The sequence below is a fragment of the Bufo bufo genome, chromosome 10 (assembly GCF_905171765.1).
Source record: "Bufo bufo chromosome 10, aBufBuf1.1, whole genome shotgun sequence".
Classification (NCBI taxonomy): domain Eukaryota; kingdom Metazoa; phylum Chordata; class Amphibia; order Anura; family Bufonidae; genus Bufo; species Bufo bufo.
Genome location: NC_053398.1, coordinates 145,029,321 through 145,055,433, shown reverse-complemented (window position 1 = coordinate 145,055,433; position 26,113 = coordinate 145,029,321). Strand labels below are relative to the sequence as shown.

General features: G+C 49.9%; 1 protein-coding gene across 3 annotated transcripts in view; it reads left to right on the top strand.

Moving 5' to 3' along the window:
• Positions 1-26,113, top strand: part of NDRG4 (NDRG family member 4) — a 48,141-nt gene that overhangs the window by 15,473 nt on the left and 6,555 nt on the right. For 2 of the 3 annotated variants that reach the window (XM_040409997.1, XM_040409998.1), the window contains exons 3-13: positions 5,721-5,812; positions 6,500-6,544; positions 17,312-17,417; positions 19,799-19,919; positions 19,996-20,058; positions 20,419-20,479; positions 20,558-20,644; positions 20,771-20,827; positions 23,738-23,841; positions 25,295-25,351; positions 25,437-25,488. In XM_040409997.1, coding sequence (XP_040265931.1) covers positions 5,721-5,812; positions 6,500-6,544; positions 17,312-17,417; positions 19,799-19,919; positions 19,996-20,058; positions 20,419-20,479; positions 20,558-20,644; positions 20,771-20,827; positions 23,738-23,841; positions 25,295-25,351; positions 25,437-25,488 — 845 coding nt within the window. The remainder of the gene's footprint in view (positions 1-5,720; positions 5,813-6,499; positions 6,545-17,311; positions 17,418-19,798; positions 19,920-19,995; positions 20,059-20,418; positions 20,480-20,557; positions 20,645-20,770; positions 20,828-23,737; positions 23,842-25,294; positions 25,352-25,436; positions 25,489-26,113) is intronic. The other variant, XM_040409999.1, reaches the window with a different exon arrangement.

The window sequence follows — 26,113 nt, the reverse complement described above, 5'->3', positions numbered from 1 at the left end:
GGATCTGGAGGAGGACAGAGGGGATCTGGATCTGGAAGAGGACAGAGGGGAGGAGGAGGAGGACAGAGGGGATCTGGAGGAGGAGGAGGACAGAGGGGATCTGGAGGAGGACAGAGGGGAGGAGGAGGAGGACAGAGGGGATGAGGAGGAGGACAGAGGGGATGAGGAGGAGGACAGAGGGGATGAGGAGGAGGACAGAGGGGATGATGAGGAGGAGGAGGACAGAGGGGATGAGGAGGAGGACAGAGGGGATGAGGAGAAGGAGGAGGACAGAGGGGATGAGGAGGAGGACAGAGGGGATGAGGAGGAGGACAGAGGGGATGAGGAGGAGGAGGAGGACAGAGAGGAGGAGGAGGACAGAGGGGATGAGGAGGAGGACAGAGGGGATGAGGAGGAGGAGGAGGACAGAGAGGAGGAGGACAGAGGGGATGAGGAGGAGGAGGAGGACAGAGGGGATGAGGAGGAGGAGGAGGACAGAGGGGATGAGGAGGAGGACAGAGGGGATGAGGAGGAGGACAGAGGGGATAAGGAGGAGGACAGAGGGGATGAGGAGGAGGAGGACAGAGGGGATGAGGAGGAGGACAGAGGGGATGAGGAGGAGGAGGAGGACAGAGGGGATGAGGAGGAGGACAGAGGGGATGAGGAGGAGGACAGAGGGGGTCTGGAGGAGGACAGAGGGGTCTGGAGGAGAACGGAGGGATCTGAAGGGGGACATCTGGTGGAAGACAGAGGGATCTGGAAGAGGAGGAGGACAGAGGGGATCAGGAGGAGGACAGAGGGGATCAGGAGGAGGACAGAGGGGATCTGGAGGAGGACAGAGGGGATCTGGAGGAGGAGGAGGACAGAGGGGATCTGGAGGAGGAGGAGGACAGAGGGGATCTGGAGGAGGAGGAGGACAGAGGGGATCTGGAGGAGGAGGAGGACAGAGGGGATCTGGAGGAGGAGGAGGACAGAGGGGATCTGGAGGAGGACAGAGGGGATCTGGAGGAGGACAGAGGGGATCTGGAGGAGGACAGAGGGGATCTGGAGGAGGAGGAGGAGGACAGCGGGGATCTGGAGGAGGACAGAGGGGATCAGGAGGAGGACAGAGGGGATCAGGAGGAGGACAGAGGGGATCAGGAGGAGGACAGAGGGGATCTGGAGGAGGACAGAGGGGATCTGGAGGAGGAGGAGGAGGACAGAGGGGATCTGGAGGAGGAGGAGGACAGAGGGGATCTGGAGGAGGAGGAGGACAGAGGGGATCTGGAGGAGGACAGAGGGGATCTGGAGGAGGACAGAGGGGATATGGAGGAGGACAGCGGGGATCTGGAGGAGGACAGAGGTGGTCTGGAGGAGGACAGAGGGGATCTGGAGGAGGAGGAGGACAGAGGGGATCTGGAGGAGGAGGAGGACAGAGGGGATCTGGAGGAGGAGGAGGACAGAGGGGATCTGGAGGAGGAGGAGGACAGAGGGGATCTGGAGGAGGAGGAGGACAGAGGGGATCTGGAGGAGGACAGAGGGGATCTGGAGGAGGAGGAGGACAGCGGGGATCTGGAGGAGGACAGAGGTGGTCTGGAGGAGGACAGAGGGGGTCTGGAGGAGGACAGAGGGGATCTGGAGGAGGACAGAGGGGATCTGGAGGAGGAGGACAGAGGGGATCTGGAGGAGGAGGAGGACAGAGGGGATCTGGAGGAGGACAGAGGGGATCTGGAGGAGGAGGAGGAGGACAGAGGTGATCTGGAGGAGGAGGAGGACAGAGGGGATCTGGAGGAGGAGGAGGACAGAGGGGATCTGGAGGAGGAGGAGGACAGAGGGGATCTGGAGGAGGAGGACAGAGGGGATCTGGAGGAGGAGGACAGAGGGGATCTGGAGGAGGAGGACAGAGGGGATCTGAAGGAGGACAGAGGGGATCTGGAGGAGGAGGAGGACAGAGGGGAACTGGAGGAGAACAGAGGGGATCTGGAGGAGGACAGAGGGGATCTGGAGGAGGAGGAGGACAGAGGGGATCTGGAGGAGGAGGACAGAGGGGATGAGAAGGAGGAGGACAGAGGGGATGAGGAGGAGGACAGAGGGGATGAGGAGGAGGACAGAGGGGATCTGGAGGAGGAGGACAGAGGGGATCTGGAGGAGGAGGAGGACAGAGGGGATCTGGAGGAGGAGGAGGAAAGAGGGGATGAGGAGGACAGAGGGGATGAGGAGGAGGACACAGGGGATGAAGAGGAGGAGGACAGAGGGGATGAGGAGGAGGACACAGGGGATGAAGAGGAGGAGGACAGAGGGGATGAAGAGGAGGAGGACAGAGGGGATGAGGAGGAGGACAGAGGGGTCTGGAGGAGGACAGAGGGGGTCTGGAGGAGGACAGAGGGGTCTGGAGGAGAACGGAGGGATCTGAAGGGGGACATCTGGTGGAAGACAGAGGGATCTGGAAGAGGAGGAGGACAGAGGGGATCAGGAGGAGGACAGAGGGGATCAGGAGGAGGACAGAGGGGATCTGGAGGAGGACAGAGGGGATGAGGAGGAGGACAGAGGGGATGAGGAGGAGGACAGAGGGGATCTGGAGGAGGAGGAGGACAGAGGGGATCTGGAGGAGGAGGAGGACAGAGGGGATCTGGAGGAGGAGGAGGACAGAGGTGGTCTGGAGGAGGACAGAGGGGGTCTGGAGGAGGAGGACAGAGGGGATCTGGAGGAGGAGGAGGACAGGGGATCTGGAGGAGGAGGAGGACAGAGGGGATCTGGAGGAGGAGGAGGACAGAGGGGATCTGGAGGAGGAGGAGGACAGAGGGGATCTGGAGGAGGAGGAGGACAGAGGGGATCTGGAGGAGGAGGAGGACAGAGGGGATCTGGAGGAGGAGGAGGACAGAGGGGATCTGGAGGAGGAGGAGGACAGAGGGGATCTGGAGGAGGACAGAGGGGATCTGGAGGAGGAGGAGGACAGAGGGGATCTGGAGGAGGAGGACAGAGGGGATCTGGAGGAGGAGGACAGAGGGGATCTGGAGGAGGAGGAGGACAGAGGGGATCTGGAGGAGGACAGAGGGGATCTGGAGGAGGAGGACAGAGGGGATCTGGAGGAGGAGGACAGAGGGGATCTGGAGGAGGAGGACAGAGGGGATCTGGAGGAGGACAGAGGGGATCTGGAGGAGGAGGAGGACAGAGGGGATCTGGAGGAGGAGGAGGACAGAGGGGATCTGGAGGAGGACAGAGGGGATCTGGATCTGGAGGAGGACAGAGGGGATCTGGAGGAGGACAGAGGGGATCTGGAGGAGGACAGAGGGGATCTGGATCTGGAGGAGGACAGAGGGGATCTGGATCTGGAGGAGGACAGAGGGGATCTGGATCTGGAGGAGGACAGAGGGGAGGAGGAGGAGGACAGAGGGGATCTGGAGGAGGAGGAGGACAGAGGGGATTTGGAGGAGGACAGAGGGGGTCTGGAGGAGGACATAGGGGATGAGGAGGAGGACAGAGGGGATGAGGAGGAGGACAGAGGGGATCTGGAGGAGGAGCAGGACAGAGGGGATCTGGAGGAGGAGGAGGACAGAGGGGATCTGGAGGAGGAGGAGGACAGAGGGGATCTGGAGGAGGAGGAGGACAGAGGGGATCTGGAGGAGGACAGAGGGGATCTGGAGGAGGAGGAGGACAGAGGGGATCTGGAGGAGGAGGAGGACAGAGGGGATCTGGAGGAGGAGGAGGACAGAGGGGATCTGGAGGAGGAGGAGGACAGAGGGGATCTGGAGGAGGAGGAGGACAGAGGGGATCTGGAGGAGGAGGAGGACAGAGGGGATCTGGAGGAGGAGGACAGAGGGGATCTGGAGGAGGACAGAGGGGATCTGGAGGAGGAGGACAGAGGGGATCTAGAGGAGGAGGACAGAGGGGATCTGGAGGAGGAGGACAGAGGGGATCTGGAGGAGGAGGACAGAGGGGGTCTGGAGGAGGAGGACAGAGGGGGTCTGGAGGAGGAGGACAGAGGGGGTCTGGAGGAGGACAGAGGGGATGAGGAGGAGGAGGAGGACAGAGGGGATGAGGAGGAGGACAGAGGGGATCTGGAGGAGGACAGAGGGGATGAGGAGGAGGAGGAGGACAGAGGGGATGAGGAGGAGGACAGAGGGGATCTGGAGGAGGAGGAGGACAGAGGGGATCTGGAGGAGGAGGACAGAGGGGATCTGAAGGAGGAGGACAGAGGGGATCTGGAGGAGGACAGAGGGGATCTGGAGGAGGAGGAGGACAGAGGGGATCTGGAGGAGGAGGAGGACAGAGGGGATCTGGAGGAGGAGGAGGACAGAGGGGATCTGGAGGAGGACAGAGGGGATCTGGAGGAGGAGGAGGACAGCGGGGATCTGGAGGAGGAGGAGGACAGAGGGGATCTGGAGGAGGAGGAGGACAGAGGGGATCTGGAGGAGGAGGAGGACAGAGGGGAGGAGGAAAGAGGGGATGAGGAGGAAAGAGGGGATGAGGGGAGGAGGAGGAGGAAAGAGGGGATGAGGAGGAAAGAGGGGATGAGGAGGACAGAGGGGATGAGGAGGAGGAGGACAGAGGGGATGAGGAGGAGGAGGACAGAGGGGATGAGGAGGAGGAGGACAGAGGGGATGAGGAGGAGGAGGACAGAGGGGATGAAGAGGAGGAGGACAGAGGGGATGAAGAGGAGGAGGACAGAGGGGATGAGGAGGAGGAGGACAGAGGGGGTCTGGAGGAGGATAGAGGGGGTCTGGAGGAGAACAGAGGGATCTGAAGGGGGACATCTGGTGGAAGACAGAGGGATCTGGAAGAGGACAGAGGGGATCAGGAGGAGGACAGAGGGGAGGAGGAGGACAGAGGGGATCTGGAGGAGGACAGAGGGGATCTGGAGGAGGACAGAGGGGATGAGGAGGAGGAGGACAGAGGGGATGAGGAGGAGGAGGACAGAGGGGATGAGGAGGACAGAGGGGATGAGGAGGACAGAGGGGATTAGGAGGAGGAGGACAGAGGGGATGAGGAGGACAGAGGGGATCTGGAGGAGGAGGAGGACAGAGGGGATCTGGAGGAGGAAGAGGACAGAGGGGATCTGGAGGAGGAGGACAGAGGGGATCTGGAGGAGGAGGAGGACAGGGGATCTGGAGGAGGAGGAGGACAGAGGGGATCTGGAGGAGGAGGAGGACAGAGGGGATCTGGAGGAGGAGGAGGACAGAGGGGATCTGGAGGAGGAGGAGGACAGAGGGGATCTGGAGGAGGAGGAGGACAGAGGGGATCTGGAGGAGGACAGAGGGGATCTGGAGGAGGAGGACAGAGGGGATCTGGAGGAGGAGGAGGACAGAGGGGATCTGGAGGAGGAGGAGGAGGACAGAGGCGGTCTGGAGGAGGACGGAGGGGTCTGGAGGAGAACGGAGGGATCTGAAGGGGGACATCTGGTGGAAGACAGAGGGATCTGGAAGAGGAGGACAGAGGGGGTTGGAGGGTCTGGAGGATACAAGGGTCTTTGGGGGGGGGGGGAAGACAGAGGGGGTCTGGCAATAGCTTTTCCCTCTGGAATACACATGCACACTTGGCGGATCAGATGGTCTGTTTAAGGACGCAGTCTGCTCTCGGTCGATGCTGTTTTTTGCATTTGCAGCTGATGTTTTGCATGTATTATTACACACTTCGCCATTGCTGTGACATGCAGCGTGTTGTGCCCTCTTGCCACTTTGTGATAATTGAGACATGATTATTTCTGATGGAGAGATCATTAGGATCCGGTGAACTCTCTGTCTTATTATCCCGATGATTTCTAGGTTTACTGCTGCCTGAGTTGAGCCTTTCTGGGATGAGTGAACTCCGGTTTCCTGAGGAGAAACCCCTTCTGAGAGGGCAGGACACCGAGATGGTGAGTTTCCCTCAACCAGATCGCAGATCCCTCCGCTCTCCTCACCTCCACCGGATCACAGATTTGTCCGCTGTCCACATCTCCACAGATCCCTTCGCTGTCCTCACCTCCACCAAATCACAGATCCCTCTGCTGTCCTCACCTCCACCAGATCACAGATCCCTCCCCTGTCCTCACCTCCACCAGATCACAGATCCCTCCCCTGTCCTTACCTCCACCAGATCGCAGATCCCTCCTCTGTCCTCACCTCCACTAGATCGCAGATCCCTCCACTGTCCTCACCTCTACCAGATCACAGATCCCTCCTCTGTCATCACCTCCACCAGATCAGATCCCTCCGCTGTCCTAACCTCCACCGGATCGCAGATCCCTCCTCTGTCCTCATGTCCGCCAGATCGCAGATCCCTCCTCTGTCCTCATGTCCGCCAGATCGCAGATCCCTCCTCTGTCCTCACCTCTGCCAGATCGCAGATCCCTCCACTATCCTCACCTCCACTAGATCGCAGATCCCTCCACTGTCCTCACCTCCACCGGATCACAGATCACTCCTCTGTCATCACCTCCACCAGATCAGATCCCTCCACTGACCTAACCTCCACCGGATCGCAGATCCCTCCTCTGTCCTCATCTTTCCATTTCCATGTATTCCTGGTTGTGCACAGTAATGTTCTTTTCTTCTGACTTCAGGAATCTGTGGACACCTTCCTCTCTGCAGCAGACACTGACTGGAAGGTGAGTCGTGTGTTACCTGTGTCCTCGCCCATTCCTTCTTGGTGTCTATCTAATCTGGGCTCCAGGGTCCATCAGGTTGATGGTCCCTTCAGCTGGATATGTACCACAGCTGAATCGGTATAATGGTGGTACCAGTGTCTGTATTGTGATGGTGGTACTGGTTTCTGGTGGAAGTTTTGGGGTGTGTATATATGTATATATATATGGTGCTGGCAGTTTTGGGATGTGTGTGTGTATATATATATATATATATGGTGCTGGCAGTTTTGGGATGTGTGTGTGTGTGTATATATATATTAGTGCTGGCAGTTTTGGGGTGTGTATATAACGTGGGGGTCAGACATCTGAAGAACATTGCTGATCAGGACGCCAGTCGTGCACATCTGATGGGTGGGGGGTGCTCAGTATCTCACCCAATCACCCAGCGGCTGTCTCTGCAGTATGAGGAGGGAGGGGGTGATGAGGAGGGGGAAGGGTGTGTGTATAAAGCTGGAGACACTGCACAGCTCAGCCGCCTGTGTCTGTCCTTCCATCATCGTACTTGCTGGGTCTGCTTCACCTGCGCCTCAGAGATGCCAGAGTGCTGGGATGGGGTGAGTGCAGGGCGGGGGCGGCTCCAGCCTTCTTGCTGGCTGCTTCATGTTAGGGATGCTCCATCAGCTCTTCAAGGTCACCCACAGATGTCAATGTCACAGCTGCAGAGGAGCGTTGGGCAGTGCCCTCACTATACCATGCAGCCATGGCACAGGGGTAACCACCTGCAAAGCCATGTATTTGAGAATGGGGTCTGTATGTTGTGCTGCTCTGGATGGGTGTTGCTGTGCAGAATGACTCCAGTGGCTGCTCATCATGAGAGTTGTTGTGCACAGCACCACCCATCCTCCAGAGCAGCACAACGTACAGACCCCATTCTCATATAGACAGCTTGCAGGTACCAGCCAATGTCAGGATGCTGCTGAAGTGTGCAGACAACGAAGGCGTGATGACTGCACCAGGTATTATAGAGGGAGGACTGCGCTGTACATTATATAGAGGGAGGACTGTGCGCTGTACATTATATAGAGGGAGGACTGTGCTGTGCATTAGAGGGAGGACTGTGCTGTACATTATATAGAGGGAGGACTGTGCTGTACATTATATAGAGGGAGGACTGTGCTGTGCATTATATAGAGGGAGGACTGTGCTGTGCATTATATAGAGGGAGGACTGCACGCTGTATATTATATAGAGGGAGGACTGTGCTGTGCATTATATAGAGGGAGGACTGTGCTGTGCATTATATAGAGGGAGGACTGTGCTGTGCATTATATAGAGGGAGGACTGCACGCTGTATATTATATAGAGGGAGGATTGTGCTGTGCATTATATAGAGGGAGGACTGTGCTGTGCATTATATAGAGGGAGGACTTTGCTGTACATTATATAGAGGGAGGACTGTGCTGTACATTAAATAGAGGGAGGACTGCTGTACATTATATAGAGGGAGGACTGTGCTGTGCATTATATAGAGGGAGGACTGTGCTGTACATTATATAGAGGGAGGACTGTGCTGTGCATTATATAGAGGGAGGACTGTGCTGTGCATTATATAGAGGGAGGACTGTGCTGTGCATTATATAGAGGGAGGACTGTGCTGTGCATTATATAGAGGGAGGACTGTGCTGTGCATTATATAGAGGGAGGACTGTGCTGTGCATTATATAGAGGGAGGACTGTGCTGTGCATTATATAGAGGGAGGACTGTGCTGTGCATTATATAGAGGGAGGACTGTGCTGTGCATTATATAGAGGGAGGACTGTGCTGTGCATTATATAGAGGGAGGACTGTGCTGTACATTATATAGAGGGAGGACTGTGCTGTGCATTATATAGAGGGAGGACTGTCCGCTGTACATTTATATAGAGGGAGGGCTGTGCGTTGTATATTATATACACTGTGTTCCAAATTATTATGCACAATTTATTTTTTCTGATTTTCCTGATGGTCGATGCAGATGACAGTCAGTATAATTTTCTAGTCTTCCACCGTTAGAGTATAAATTACATTTTATTGAACAAACCTCCCAATGATAACAGTATTTTTGTTTCACAAATTCAAAACTCCAAATGCAGGGTCCAAATTATTCTACTCAACAGAGTTTCCAAACATTTTCTAGGTTGTAAAGAACTGAAAATGGCGATTTGTTGCATTTGCAGCTTTAACATATGACCCCTTCTCTGATGTCACCTTCACAATTCAGTTTTTGGAGAGTTTCCTCTTCAATTTCTTTGCAGGATGTCAGGATAGCCTCCCAGAGCTGCCGTTTTGATGTGAACTGCCTCCCACCCTTGTAGATCTTTTGGTTGAGGATACTCCAGAGGTTCTCAATAGGGTTGAGGTTCGGGGAGGATGGTGGCCACACCACGTGTTTCTTTCTTTTTATACCTATAGCAGTCAATGACTCCGAGGTCTTCTGTTCAGCATAAGATGGTGCATTGTCATATATGAAGCCGAATTTACTACGGAACGCACGTTTCTTCTTTTTTGTACCATGGAAAAAAGTGGTCAGTTAGAAACTCTATATACGGTACTTTGCCGAGGTCATTTTCACACCTTCAGGAACCCTAAATGGGTCTACCAGCTCTCGCACCATGATTCTGGCCCAAAACATTACTCCTCCGCCATCACCTTGCTGATGTCACAGCCTTGTTGGGACATAGTGGCCATCCACTACTCCAGCCGTCTGGACCATGGGTAAAATTAGACTTCATACACGTCTGGGTCCACTGCCGGGTGTCGGACCCCAGCCGATCTGATATTGACGACCTATCCTGAGGATAGGTCATCAATAAATATAACTTGGACAACCCCTTTAATGTCCTCTGTCCCTTTCCACTGCTCCCTTAAAAGACCGTTGCTAGGGCTCATCTGGCTCCGGCTAGCAAGACAGAGGGGCGGTCCTTCACACTGCATGCCTGCATTAGGCTTCAGAGTGAGGAGGCGTGTCTCTCAGTAATCCGATCTGATTGGCTGGCAGGAAGCTGCTGGCTACAGCAAGTTTGTATGTGACCTGAGGGAAAGCAGTTTTGGCCTCAGAGAACTGGCAGAGGAGCCATCTTGAGAAGATCGTCATAATGTAGGATTCAAAACAGCCGTAACTAAGGGGAAAACTCAAGTAAAACAGTGGTATGTGAAGAAACTAAAGATTGCATTATGCATAATGCTGCTGCAGCAGTAACATATGCTAAAATTGATTTTTTTATAAAAATATGACAGTTATCCTTTAATAATGTGGAATGTCCTTCTTAACCCCTTCATGTATTTGGACGTACAGTCACGTCCAAACTGCTTATCGGGGCTGTGACACTATAAAGTGTCACAGCCCCGGAGCCTCCGCTCTCCTTGAGAGCAGAGAAGCTGGCAAGGGACCAATCAGAGTGGTCCCATGCCGGCAAGCGCTACGATTGGTTAGTCTGCAGAGACTAACCAATCGGAGCGTTTCATTGTGTTAATGCAATTTCAGGCCCTGATCTCCACTCAGCAATCAGACCCACTGGATCTTCTAGATCCAAATGGGTCTTGATAAATAAAAAAAAGTTTAAGAAAAAAAATGTAATAAAAAAAAGTACATTTAAATAAAAATAAGCTAAAAATTCTCATATCCATTCATTTATGTCATTAAAAAATGAAATAATAAACAAAAAATACACATAATTAGTAGTATCGCTGTGTCCGTAACGACCTGATCTATAGAAGTATCATGTTACTAATCCCACATGGTGAACAGCGTAAAAAAAATTATGTTCAAAACAATGAAGGAATTGCTGTTTTTGTCACCTCAGGTACACAAAAAATGTGGATCAAAATGTCATATGTACCCCAAAATGATACCAATAAAATATACAGCTTGTTCCACAAAAACAAGCCCCCCCCCCCCCCCACAGCTACATTGGTGAAAAAATAAAAAAGTTATGGACTTTAGTATATGGCGATGCAAAATATCATTTATTTTTAACACAAAAGTGATTTTATGCCGAAAAAGTTGTAAAACATATCAACCCACAGAATAAAATTATTATATATTTATTGCAAGAGGAACCCCATAAAAAATAAAAATACAACACTGATAGAATTGCTATTTTTGCCCACTTCACCTCCACAAAAAATGGTATAAAAAGTGATCAAAAAAAAATTATATGTATTCTAAGATACCAATAAAAACCACAGCTCATCCCGCAAAAAAACAACCCCTTACACAGCAAATTACATCTTAGAAAATCCCGATGCAGCTCCTTCTCTTCTGACTGCTGCCGTGTCCCTAAACAGTGGTTTAAAACTACATATGGGGTGTTGCCGTATTCAGGAAAAAATGCATAACAAATTGTGGGGGGAATGTTCTCTTGTTACCCCTTGTGAAAATGAAAACTTTGGGGCTACAGCAACATTATATTGGAAATAAAAGTTAATTTTTAATTTTCATTTTCACAGCCATGTGTTTCTAAATTCTATGAAACGCTTCTTGAGTCATTCACTTCGCCCCTAGATTTATTCCTTGAGGGGGGTAGTTCCAAAATGGGGTCACTTTTTTGGGTTTTCTATCTAGGGATACCGCAGCGTCTCTTCAAATGTGACATGGCACCTGAAAACCATTCCAGCAAAATCTGCCCTCCGTTAACAATATGGCGCTCCTTTCCCCCTGCACCCCGCCGTGTGCCCACCACCACATATGAGGTGTTTCTGTAAACTGCAGAATCGGGGTAATAAATAATAAGGTTTGTTTGGCTGTTAACCCTTGCTGTCTTACAGGAAAAAATTATCAAAATGGAAAATCTGCACAAAAATAATTTTATAATTTCCCTTCCATTTTGCTTTATTCTTGTGGAACACCTAAAGGGTTAACAAAGTTTGTAAAATCAGTTTTGAATAACTTGAGGGGTGTAGTTTCTAAAATGGGGTCATTTATGGAAGGTTTCCATTATGTAAGCCCCACAGAGTGACTTCATAAACTGAACTGGTCCTTAAAGTGGCTTTTGGAAATTTTCTTAAAGTATTTAAAATTTACTTATAAACTTCTAAGTATTTTAACTTTCTAAAAAAATAAAATTACATTTTCAAAATGATGCAAACATAAAGTAGACGTATGGGTAATGTTACGTAATAACTACTTTATGAAGTATCACTAGCCGTCTTAAAAGCAGAGAAATTCTAATATTGAAAATAGTGAATTGTTTCCAAATTTTCTGCAAATTTGGTCTTTTTTTTTTTTTTTATAAAGATAAAACGTATCAACTCAAATTCGCCACTAACATGAAGTATGATGTGTCACGAGAAAACAATCTCAGAATGGCTTGGATAAGTAAGAGTTCCAAAGTAATTATCAGATAAACTGAAAAATGGGGCTCCGGCATTTGGTCCAAACTGGCTGTTGCTTGAAGGGGTTAAAGGGGTTGTCTGGTTTCACAGCTGAACCCGGACATAACCCCTTCTTCACCCATTCAGCCCCTATGAGTGGAGCATTTCTAGCTCCAATGCTCCTCCTTAGGGTACTTTCACACACGCAGCGTGCTACGGTATTTGCCCGGCCGCCTCTCGGCATGTTTGCCATGCTGCGGCCGCATCGCCGGACTTCTGGCAGCACACGTGTGCACACTGTAGTACGGGTCCCGCAGACTGTCCCCCTGCCGGACAAGCTTAACGCAAGTGTGAAAGTAGCCTTATCCTGCACTGTGTAGCGCAGGGCAAAGGCTTTTTCTTCACATCCAGTGACAAACCAGGCTTCTGATGGGCATGCTAGGCGGAGGTTTCCGTATAGCAGTGAGCCCGGTGACCTCGCAGTACATTATATAGAGGGAGGACTGCGTCCTATGTATTATGTAGAGGGAAGACTGTGCGCTGTATATTATATAGAGGGAGGACTGCACGCTGTATATTATATAGAGGGAGGACTGCGCGCTGTATATTATATAGAGGGAGGACTGCACGCTGTATATTATATAGAGGGAGGACTGTGCGCTGTGTATTATATAGAGGGAGGACTGTGCGCTGTACATTATATAGAGGGAGGACTGCGCGCTGTATATTATATAGAGGGAGGACTGCGCGCTGTATATTATATAGAGGGAGGACTGCACGCTGTATATTATATAGAGGGAGGACTGTGCGCTGTGTATTATATAGAGGGAGGACTGTGCGCTGTACATTATATAGAGGGAGGACTGCACGCTGTATATTATATAGTATAGAGGGAGGACTGTGCGCTGTATATTATATAGAGGGAGGACTGTGCGCTGTATATTATATAGAGGGAGGACTGTACGCTGTATATTATATAGAGGGAGGACTGCGCTGTATATTATATAGAGGGAGGACTGTGCTGTACATTATATAGAGGGAGGACTGTGCTGTATATTATATAGAGGGAGGACTGCGCTGTATATTATATAGAGGGAGGACTGTGCTGTACATTATATAGAGGGAGGACTGCACGCTGTATATTATATAGAGGGAGGACTGTGCTGTATATTATATAGAGGGAGGACTGTGCTGTATATTATATAGAGGGAGGACTGCGCTGTATATTATATAGAGGGAGGACTGCGCGCTGTGCATTATATAGAGGGAGGACTGCACGCTGTATATTATATAGAGGGAGGACTGTGCTGTGCATTATATAGAGGGAGGACTGCGCTGTACATTATATAGAGGGAGGACTGTCCTGTACATTATATAGAGGGAGGACTGCACGCTGTATATTATATAGAGGGAGGACTGCACGCTGTATATTATATAGAGGGAGGGCTGTGCGCTGTATATTATATAGAGGGAAGACTGCACGCTGTATATTATATAGAGGGAGGACTGTACGCTGTATATTATATAGAGGGAGGACTGCGCGCTGTATATTATATAGAGGGAGGACTGTGCGCTGTATTATATAGAGGGAGGACTGCGCGCTGTATATTATGTAGAGGGAGGACTGTGCGCTGTATTATATAGAGGGAGGACTGCGCGCTGTATATTATGTAGAGGGAGGACTGTGCGCTGTATATTATGTAGAGGGAGGACTGTGCGCTGTATATTATATAGAGGGAGGACTGCGCGCTGTATTATATAGAGGGAGGACTGCGCGCTGTATATTATATAGAGGGAGGACTGCGCGCTGTATATTATATAGAGGGAGGACTGCACGCTGTATATTATATAGAGGGAGGACTGTGCGCTGTGTATTATATAGAGGGAGGACTGTGCGCTGTACATTATATAGAGGGAGGACTGCACGCTGTATATTATATAGTATAGAGGGAGGACTGTGCGCTGTATATTATATAGAGGGAGGACTGTGCGCTGTATATTATGTAGAGGGAAGACTGTGTGCTGTATATTATATAGAGGGAAGACTGTGCTGTATATTATATAGAGGGAGGACTGCGCGCTGTATATTATATAGAGGGAGGACTGCGCGCTGTATATTATGTAGAGGGAGGACTGTGCGCTGTATATTATGTAGAGGGAAGACTGTGCTGTACATTATATAGAGGGAGGACTGTGCGCTGTATATTATATAGAGGGAAGACTGTGCTGTATATTATATAGAGGGAGGACTGCACGATGTATATTATGTAGAGGGAGGACTGTCCGCTGTATATTATATAGAGGGAGGACTGCACGCTGTATATTATATAGAGGGAGGACTGCGCGCTGTATATTATATAGAGGGAGGTCTGTGCGCTGTATATTATATAGAGGGAGGACTGTGCTGTATATTATATAGAGGGAGGACTGCGCTGTATATTATATAGAGGGAAGACTGCACGCTGTATATTATATAGAGGGAGGACTGCGCGCTGTATATTATGTAGAGGGAGGACTGTGCGCTGTATATTATATAGAGGGAGGACTGTGCGCTGTGTATTATATAGAGGGAAGACTGTGCTGTGCATTATATAGAGGGAGGACTGTGCGCTGTATATTATGTAGAGGGAAGACTGCACGCTGTATATTATATAGAGGGAGGACTGTGCGCTGTATATTATATAGAGGGAAGACTGTGCTGTACATTATATAGAGGGAGGACTGTGCGCTGTATATTATGTAGAGGGAGGACTGTGCGCTGTATATTATATAGAGGGAAGACTGTGCTGTACATTATATAGAGGGAGGACTGTGCGCTGTATATTATGTAGAGGGAGGACTGTGCGCTGTATATTATATAGAGGGAGGTCTGTGCGCTGTATATTATATAGAGGGAGGACTGTGCGCTGTATATTATATAGAGGGAGGACTGTGCGCTGTATATTATATAGAGGGAAGACTGCGCTGTATATTATATAGAGGGAGGACTGTGCGCTGTATATTATATAGAGGGAGGACTGCACGCTGTATATTATGTAGAGGGAGGACTGTGCGCTGTATATTATATAGAGGGAAGACTGCGCGCTGTATATTATATAGAGGGAGGGCTGTGCGCTGTATATTATATAGAGGGAAGACTGTGCTGTACATTATATAGAGGGAGGACTGTGCGCTGTATATTATATAGAGGGAGGACTGTGCGCTGTATATTATGTAGAGGGAGGACTGTGCGCTGTATATTATGTAGAGGGAGGACTGTGCGCTGTATATTATATAGAGGGAGGACTGTGCGCTGTATATTATGTAGAGGGAGGACTGTGCGCTGTATATTATATAGAGGGAGGACTGTGCGCTGTATATTATATAGAGGGAGGGCTGTGCGCTGTATATTATATAGAGGGAAGACTGTGTGCTGTATATTATATAGAGGGAGGGCTGTGCGCTGTATATTATATAGAGGGAAGACTGTGCTGTATATTATATAGAGGGAGGGCTGTGCGCTGTATATTATATAGAGGGAAGACTGTGTGCTGTATATTATATAGAGGGAGGGCTGTGCGCTGTATATTATATAGAGGGAGGACTGTGTGCTGTATATTATATAGAGGGAGGACTGTGCGCTGTATATTATATAGAGGGAGGACTGTGCGCTGTATATTATGTAGAGGGAGGACTGTGCGCTGTATATTATATAGAGGGAAGACTGTGTGCTGTATATTATATAGAGGGAGGACTGTGCGCTGTATATTATATAGAGGGAGGACTGTGCGCTGTATATTATGTAGAGGGAGGACTGTGCGCTGTATATTATATAGAGGGAGGACTGTGCGCTGTATATTATATAGAGGGAGGGCTGTGCGCTGTATATTATATAGAGGGAAGACTGTGTGCTGTATATTATATAGAGGGAGGGCTGTGCGCTGTATATTATATAGAGGGAAGACTGTGCTGTATATTATATAGAGGGAGGGCTGTGCGCTGTATATTATATAGAGGGAGGACTGTGTGCTGTATATTATATAGAGGGAGGGCTGTGCGCTGTATATTATATAGAGGGAAGACTGTGCGCTGTATATTATATAGAGGGAGGGCTGTGCGCTGTATATTATATAGAGGGAAGACTGCGCGCTGTATATTATATAGAGGGAGGGCTGTGCGCTGTATATTATATAGAGGGAAGACTGTGCTGTATATTATATAGAGGGAGGACTGTGCGCTGTATATTATATAGAGGGAGGACTGTGCGCTGTATATTATGTAGAGGGAGGACTGTGCGCTGTATATTATGTAGAGGGAGGACTGTGCGCTGTATATTATATAGAGGGAGGACTGTGCGCTGTATATTATGTAGAGGGAGGACTGTGCGCTGTATATTATATAGAGGGAGGACTGTGCGCTGTATATTATATAGAGGGAGGGCTGTGCGCTGTATATTATATAGAGGGAAGACTGTGTGCTGTATATTATATAGAGGGAAGACTGTGCGCTGTACATTATATAGAGGGAGGACTGCACGCTGTATATTATATAGAGGGAAGACTGCGCTGTATATTATATAGAGGGAGGACTGTGCGCTGTATATTATATAGAGGGAGGACTGTGCGCTGTATATTATATAGAGGGAGGACTGTGCGCTGTATATTATATAGAGGGAGGACTGTGCGCTGTATATTATATAGAGGGAGGACTGTGCGCTGTATATTATATAGAGGGAGGACTGTGCGCTGTATATTATATAGAGGGAGGACTGTGCGCTGTATATTATATAGAGGGAGGACTGTGCGCTGTATATTATATAGAGGGAGGACTGTGCTGTACATTATATAGAGGGAGGACTGCACGATGTATATTATGTAGAGGGAGGACTGTCCGCTGTATATTATATAGAGGGAGGACTGTCCGCTGTATATTATATAGAGGGAGGACTGTGCGCTGTATATTATATAGAGGGAAAACTGTGCTGTATATTATATAGAGGGAGGACTGTGCGCTGTATATTATATAGAGGGAGGACTGTGCGCTGTATATTTTATATAGAGGGAGGACTGTCCGCTGTATATTATATAGAGGGAGGACTGTGCGCTGTATATTATATAGAGGGAAAACTGTGCTGTATATTATATAGAGGGAGGACTGTGCGCTGTATATTATATAGAGGGAGGACTGTGCGCTGTATATTATATAGAGGGAGGACTGTGCGCTGTATGTCATATAGAGGGAGGACTGCGATGTATATTATATAGAGGGAGGACTGTGCGCTGTACATTATATAGAGGGAGGACTGTGCGCTGTACATTATATAGAGGGAGGACTGCAATGTATATTGTATGCCTGGTGCAGATTTCAGGGTACGGAGACCCTTGCTCTGTGTGGTCCTCTGGTGTCCGTCTTGACTCTTCTCTATATGTTGATGTTTTGTTGTTCTTGCCCCACAGGAACATGACATTGAGACGCCTTATGGCATGCTGCACGTTGTTATACGAGGGACTCCGAAAAGCAATCGTCCGGCAATACTCACCTATCATGACGTGGGCTTAAACCGTAAGTGTACCCCTGATTGTGGATGATAAGGCGCAGGCCTTGTGTACTGTAAGAGCGCTCACACTGCGGAGGTCTGTACTGTAAGAGCGGTCACATGGTGGAGGTCTGTACTGTAAGAGCGCTCACACTGCGGAGGTCTGTGCTGTAAGAGCGGTCATACTGCGGAGGTCTGTACTGTAAGAGCGCTCACACTGCGGAGGTCTGTACTGTAAGAGCGGCCACATGGTGGAGGTCTGTACTGTAAGAGCGCTCACACTGCGGAGGTCTGTACTGTAAGAGCGGTCACACTGCGGAGGTCTGTACTGTAAGAGCGGTCACACTGCGGAGGTCTGTACTGTAAGAGCGCTCACACTGCGGAGGTCTGTACTGTAAGAGCGGTCACACTGCGGAGGTCTGTACTGTAAGAGCGGTCACACTGCGGAGGTCTGTACTGTAAGAGCGGTCACACTGCGGAGGTCTGTACTGTAAGAGCGGTCACACTGCGGAGGTCTGTACTGTAAGAGCGCTCACACTGCGGAGGTCTGTACTGTAAGAGCGGTCACACTGCGGAGGTCTGTACTGTAAGAGCGGTCACACTGCGGAGGTCTGTACTGTAAGAGCGGTCACACTGCGGAGGTCTGTACTGTAAGAGCGCTCACACTGCGGAGGTCTGTACTGTAAGAGCGGTCACACTGCGGAGGTCTGTACTGTAAGAGCGGTCACACTGCGGAGGTCTGTACTGTAAGAGCGGTCACACTGCGGAGGTCTGTACTGTAAGAGCGGTCACACTGCGGAGGTCTGTACTGTAAGAGCGGTCACACTGCGGAGGTCTGTACAGTAAGAGCGGTCACACTGGAGGTCTGTACTGTAAGAGCGGTCACACTGCGGAGGTCTGTACTGTAAGAGCGGTTACACTGCGGAGGTCTGTACAGTAAGAGCGGTCACACTGGAGGTCTGTACTGTAAGAGCGGTCACACTGCGGAGGTCTGTACTGTAAGAGCGGTCACACTGCGGAGGTCTGTACTGTAAGAGCGGTCACACTGTGGAGGTCTGTACTGTAAGAGCGGTCACACTGCGGAGGTCTGTACTGTAAGAGCGGTCACACTGCGGAGGTCTGTACTGTAAGAGCGGTCACACTGCAGATGTCTGTACTGTAAGAGCGGTCACACTGCGGAGGTCTGTACTGTAAGAGCGCTCACACTGCGGAGGTCTGTACTGTAAGAGCGTTCACACTGCGGTGGTCTCTACTGTAAGAGCGGTCACACTGCGGAGGTCTGTACTGTAAGAGCGGTCACACTGCGGAGGTCTGTACAGTAAGAGCGGTCACACTGCGGAGGTCTGTACAGTAAGAGCGGTCACACTGGAGGTCTGTACTGTAAGAGCGGTCACACTGCGGAGGTCTGTACTGTGAGAGCGGTCACACTGCGGAGGTCTGTACTGTAAGAGCGGTCACACTGTGGAGGTCTGTGCTGTAAGAGCGGTCACACTGCGGAGGTCTGTACTGTAAGAGCGCTCACACTGCGGAGGTCTGTACTGTAAGAGCGGTCACACTGCGGAGGTCTGTACTGTAAGAGCGGTCACACTGCGGAGGTCTGTACTGTAAGAGCGGTCACACTGTGGAGGTCTGTGCTGTAAGAGCGGTCACACTGCGGAGGTCTGTACTGTAAGAGCGGTCACACTGCGGAGGTCTGTGCTGTAAGAGCGGTCACACTGTGGAGGTCTGTGCTGTAAGAGCGGTCACACTGCGGAGGTCTGTACTGTAAGAGCGCTCACACTGCGGAGGTCTGTACTGTAAGAGCGTTCACACTGCGGTGGTCTCTACTGTAAGAGCGGTCACACTGCGGAGGTCTGTACTGTAAGAGCGGTCACACTGCGGAGGTCTGTACAGTAAGAGCGGTCACACTGCGGAGGTCTGTACTGTAAGAGCGGTCACATTGGAGGTCTGTACTGTACGAGCGTTCACACTGCGGAGGTCTACTGTACAAGCAGTCACACTGCGGAGGTCTGTACTGTAAGAGCGGTCACACTGCGGAGGTCTGTACTGTAAGAGCGGTCACACTGCGGAGGTCTGTACTGTAAGAGCGCTCACACTGCGGAGGTCTGTACTGTAAGAGCGGTCACACTGCGGAGGTCTGTGCTGTAAGAGCGGTCACACTGCGGAGGTCTGTACTGTAAGAGCGGTCACACTGCGGAGGTCTGTACTGTAAGAGCGGTCACACTGCGGAGGTCTGTACTGTAAAAGCGGTCACACTGCGGAGGTCTGTACTGTAAGAGTGGTCACACTGTGGAGGTCTGTACTGTAAAAGCGGTCACACTGTGGAGGTCTCATCTGTGAGTTTGGGGGTGCAGGGCGGCACCACTCTCGGGGACACTCACTTAGTGCAGGCTCTCGTGTCTTTCAGATAAGCTCTGCTTCAGCACCTTCTTCAGCTATGAAGACATGCAGGAGATCACCAAGCACTTTGTCGTGTGTCATGTTGATGCACCGGGCCAGCAGGTGGGGGCGTCCCAGTTCCCCCAGGGGTAAGTCACCCCCCCCCCCATACCTCCAGTCACCTCATCACAGTAATCTCCCACTGAGGACCCTCTCTCTGTGCAGGTACCAGTATCCCACCATGGAGAACCTGGCCGACATGTTACCCAGTGTCCTTCAGCATTTTGGGTGAGTTCATCCGTCTCCCTTTATACACGTAAGCCAAAGGCATGTGATGTTACCCGCACACACATGACTGGATTGGACCATACAGACACAAGCAACCCGTGGACACATGATCAGATCATAAACACAACCGTGGACACATGATCAGGCGACATACATATGACCATGGACACGTGATCAAACCACACACACATGACATTGGACACATGATCAGACCATACACACATGACCGTGGACACGTGATCAGACCACACACATATGACCGTTGACAAGTGATCAGATCACACACATATGACCGTTGACACGTGATTAGGGGTATATGGTCAGCCTTTACATACGTGATGATGTCTCTGTGTCTTGCAGCTTCCAGACGATCATTGGGATTGGAGTTGGAGCTGGATCTTATGTTCTTGCTAAGTTTGCTGTAAGTGGGTGATGTGAGCGGAGTGCCCCCCGCAGGTGGCTCCGACGTCCAGCTGATCGCTTTCTTTCTTCCTTGCAGCTGATTTTCCCAGAGATGGTGGAAGGATTGGTCCTTGTGAACATTGATCCCAATGGAAAAGGCTGGATTGACTGGGCGGCCTCTAAGGTAGGGCATGGGTGAGAAACTGGTCAGAGCTGTTCCCCTGTAAACGGGCCTACAGGAAGCATGGATTTGACCTCTGGACCCCACGTGGTACCCCCAAAAATTCACGTTACCACTTTCTTTACACAGCTGTCCGGACTGACGAGTTCTCTCCCTGATACCGTGTTGTCTCATCTCTTCAGTCAGGTACCGTTACTCTGCATCACACAGCGGGCGGGTAGCAGTATGGCTGCCACTAGTGACCCAACCCCCTATACCAGTATGGCTGCCACCAGTGACCCGGCCTCCTATACCAGTGTGGCTGCCACTAGTGACCCAACCCCCTATACCAGTATGGCTGCCACCAGTGACCTGGCCTCCTATACCAGTGTGGCTGCCACTAGTTAAACTGCCCACTATACCAATATGGCTGCCACTAGTGACCCTGCCCCCTATACCAGTATAGCTGATACTAGTGACCCCACCCCCTATACCAGTATGGCTGCCACCAGTAACCCTGCCCACTATACCAATATGGCTGCCACTAGTGACCCCCGCCCCCTATACCAGTATGGCTGCCACTAGTGACCCCGCCCCTCATACTAGTAAGGCTGCCATTAGTGACATTGCTCCCCTGGTGGTCACTCTTCATAGGTATGTGTTGCCCAAGGTCTTAATTCCTGATTTTCACTATTGTTATATTTAAAGGCTATGTACACCTCTGGGGGCATTTTTTTTTATTATTATTATTGCATTGCACTCATTTTGACCTAAAAGTAATTTTTTTTCAATTGGTCTTTATAAAAAATGTGGAGCCTTTTTCTCTGTGCAACCTTGAGATTCTCTAGTAGCATTCTGTCTGTTCTCATTCTGTTCCATCAGGCAGCTCAGCTGACGGCCCTTTATCTCTGAGTTCATTGACACTCATTATCTTACTGATAAGAATATTGCTTAAAGAGGTTTTCCAAGATTATAGGTAATTAGTATCTGATTAGGACCCCCGCAGAACAGCTGTTTTAAGAAGGCAGTGGCGTACTTGTGAGCACCGTGGCCTCCTTGCAGCTTCCCAAGCACAGCGCTGTGCATTGTATAGTGGCTGTGCTTGGTATCGCACTTGGCCTCATTCACCCAAATGTGGCTGAGTTGTTTCTAGGCCAATCAATGAATGTGACGTCACTTGCCTAGGAAAAGCAGAGAGAAGGCCGCGCCACTCACAGAGCACCACAGCTGATTGGCGGGGGTCCCAGGTGTTGTATCCCCACCAATTAGATATTGATATACAGAGTAAAGGTCATCAGTAAAAAAAAAAAAAAAAAAAAAAAAAAAGAAGGGTTTTACACCAGGTCTCAGCTCCTAGGACTTACGGTTCTTGAGATATTCACAAAAAATGCAAATATGGCACCATCACATGACCCTTACTGGCCAATAGAAGCCCGCAGTCTTTGCCTCACTGACATACACACAATTTTACACCAGGTTTTCATAACAACTCAGCCATTTTTTTTTCACTGCATCATGGCCGGCGGGTCTCCGCGGTTTGAAATGACCGCTACTGGCAATAATCAGTCGAGATCATGGCATTTGAAGCGTGAAAAACCTAGAAGCTTGCTCTTGCTTCTTACCAGCATCCTCTGCGGCCAGTGAGGATGCGGGTAATTGGCATTTTCAGACCCAGGGTATTGAAGCTGAAATTCTTATTTTGGCCAGCAGGTGGCAGGCCAACATAAGAAATGAGCAATTCTCTTCAAATCATGGTTCAGAATAAACTAAAAAAAGGGGTGGTTTTGTAGGCTCAAATACGAGCTTCAAAATCTTAAAATAAAAGTTAAAAAAACATAAAAATTATATAAAATTTATAAAAGTTTGTCACACCCCCTTTCCGTAGAATAAAAAATAAATACATAAATAACAAAAAATATAAACGTCATGGGCATCACCGCGTCCGAAAATGCCCCTACTATTAAAATATAAAAATATTTTTCCAATAAGGCGAATGACGTAACAGAAAAAGGGTCAAAATGGCCCAAAAAAATGTAATGAAACGTGATCAAAAAGTCACACACACTCCAATACAGATTGTCCCGCAAAAAATGAGCCCCCACACAGCTCAGTAGATATACCTATAAAAAAGTTATGGGGGTCAGAATATGGTGATGTAAAAAATATATTTATTTATTTTTGAAGTTTAAATCTATTTTTACAGTATTTAGACACAAAAAAAAACCTATACATATGTGGTATCGTTGTAATCGTACTGACCCAGAGAATGAAGGGCACAGGGAACAAAACCCGTAAAACGGTGGAGGAATTGCGGGTTTTTTTTCCAATTCCACCCCATTTGAAATTGTTTTCCCGCTTCCCACTACATGGTATGCCATATTAAATGGGGGCATTAGAAAGTACAACTTGTCCCCCAAAAATAAGCCCTCATATGGACATGTGAACGGAAAAATAAAAGTTATGGCTCAAGGAAGATAGGGAAGAAAAAGGAAAACGCAAAAAAGAAAAAACCTCCGGTATCCTAAGGATTAAATGAAATAGTCGAAGTGTACCCGTGCAAAGCCGTGTCATTCTGCTAGTTTTTAATAAAGACCAATAAAAAAAAAAATTCACCCCAAAATGGGTAAAATGCAATCATAAATAAATCGCCCCCAAAGTTGTTTAAAGTCTTTAAAGGGGTCATTTAATTACAAGCAGTTATCCACAGAATAGGAGATTAGTGTCCGATTGGTGGGGGTCCGACCGCTGGGGCCCCTGTCGATCATGAGAACAAGGGCCCCATGAAGTGGTGGTTATAGCTTCACTCAGTGCTATGGGATTGCTGGAGACAAGCGAGCGCTGTACTTAGCTACCTCCAGCGGTCCCATAGAGTTGGAGTGCGTCACCACTGGCCCTTTCAAACGGGGAACATGGGGTCTTCATTCCTGTGATTGGTAACGGCCCCAGTGATTGGACCTCCGCCGATCAGACACAAATCTCTGTCCTGTAGATAAGTGCTTCTAGTGGGATGACCCCTTTAAATGTTAGTGATGGGCAGCAGTGCCTTCTAGTGATGGCTGTGCTGCAACCTCTGGAACAAAGCTGCCCCCTTGTGGTGACTCTTGTTTCTTGCTTCAGGAAGAGTTGATGAATAACACAGAGCTTGTACAGAATTATCGCCAGCAGATCAGTAGCTGCGTGAACCAGAGCAACCTGCAGCTCTTCTGGAGCATGTACAACAGGTGGGTGACCCCTCTACGCACACCCCGACCATCATACAGGGGGGAGGCCCCTCCATGCACACCCTGACCATCATACAGGGGTTAGGTCCCCTCTACGTACACCCCGACCCTCATACAGGTGGGCAACCCCTCTACTCACATCGCGACCATCATACAGGGGGGAGGCCCCCTCCATGCACCCCCCGACCATCATACAGGGGGGAGGCCCCCTCCATGCACCCCCCGACCATCATACAGGGGGGAGGCCCCTCCATGCACACCCTGACCATCATACAGGGGTTAGGTCCCCTCTACGTACACCCCGACCATCATACAGGGGGGCAACCCCTCTACTCACATCGCAACCATCATACAGGGGGGAGGCCCCTCCATGCACACCCTGGCCATCATACAGGAAGGGGGTTCCCTTTACTCACACCCTGACCATCATACAGGGGGGGAAGCCCCATCCACGCACACCCTGACCATCATACAGGGGTGGGGCTTCCAGTCATACATGATGGGCTATGTAGTATGCATCCCATACAGCGCATTGAGAAAGTCCTCACACCCTCTCACATTTTGTTCTCTCGCTCCTTGTGCTATCAGTTCCCCCATCCCTTCCAGAAGGTTACTATCACTGCAGACTCCTCCAAGCATTGTGGGAGCAACATCATGTCTGGAGGAAACCAGGCGCCGCTCATCATCTTCCCAATACCATCCCTACAGTGAAGCGTGGTGGGAGCAGCATCATGCTGGGGGGAACAGGGAGCCTGGTCAGGGTGGAGGGAAAGAGATATTCTTAATGAAAACCTGATCCAGAGCGCTGTGGACCATAGAGTGGGCCAGTGGTTCTGATCCAGAGAGCTCTGGACCTCAGACTGAGCTGAAGGTGCACAGTCCAACAAGACAATGACCCTAAGCACACAGCCAGGACAACACAAGAGCGGCTGAGGGACAACTCTGGGAATGTCCTTGAGGGGCCCAGCCAGATCCCTGAACCCAACGGAACATCTCTGGAGAGACCTGAAAATGGCTGTCCACCAACGGCCCCCATCCAACCTGACGTAGCTGGAGAGGATCTGCAGAGAAGAATGGCAGAGAATCCCCAAATCCAGGGGTGGAAACCTTGTGGCATCATCTCCAAGAAGAGTGGAGGCTGCAATCACTGCCAAAGGGGCTTCAACTAAGTCCTGCGTAAAGGGACTTGAAAATTTATGTCCATGTGAGATTTTAGTTTCTCCTTTTCAGTAAATTAGTAAACATTTCTAACCTTCTGTTCTCACGATCTCATTATGGGGGATTGAGGGCAGAATGATGGGGGAACTGACAGCATAAGAAGTGAGAGACCAATGTGAGGACAGTGAGGACTTTCCAAGTGCACTGCAGGACATTCTGCTGGGGTAAGGGGGTCTATTGCCGATCACCCGTGTTGCCGTACATCTTGTATCTCACTGTTGATTCTCTTCCTCAGCCGAAGAGATCTAGAAATGAATCGTCCCGGGACAGTCCCAAACGCCAAGACTCTGAAGTAAGTGACTGTAAGTAATGCATGGTGCACAGACACCCCACAACTGCCATGGGTCTTCTGATGTGCTCTCCTTGTCTCCTGGCAGGGCTCCAGTGATGCTGGTGGTTGGAGACAATTCCCCGGCTGAAGACGGCGTGGTCAGTCCCAGGGTTCTGCTGTAGCTTTACCTTCTGTTGGGGGTGTAGATGTGTCATGTAGTAAAATGGAAGCTATGTAATATGGATTACCAGAGCAAATGCCAGCCGCTAGTCTAGATCATCAGTGATCTGGTAGATTTTCTCTTTGGTATTATCAAAAGTATTATATGGTGGATTAGGCTTGGTTCACATCTCTGTTGTGTCCTCTGGTAGTCTGTTCCAGCAGAGGAAGCCACTACCGGCGTACACACATCCGGCGGAGCCAGGCACCGTCGGATCCCCACTGACTACAATGGGATCAGGTGGGTTTCCAGCATAAATGCATGCCGCTGTATTTCCCTGGCAGAAAGCCTGTATTTATGCCAGAAACTCACTGGATACCATTATAATGAATGGGGATCAGGAGGAGCCAGGTACAGTGTACTCCAGTAGTCTGTTTCTCTGCTGGGACAGACTACTGGAGTACACAATTGAGATGTGAACATAGCCTCACCATGATCCTCAGTGATATGTGTCTGCCTGAAGGCCAGATCCCGTTGCAGTTGATCTCTGGTAATCTTTGTACTGACCAGGTCTACATCAGTCAGTATTGTGATGTTTGGACTCTCTTGGGCCTCTTTCAGAC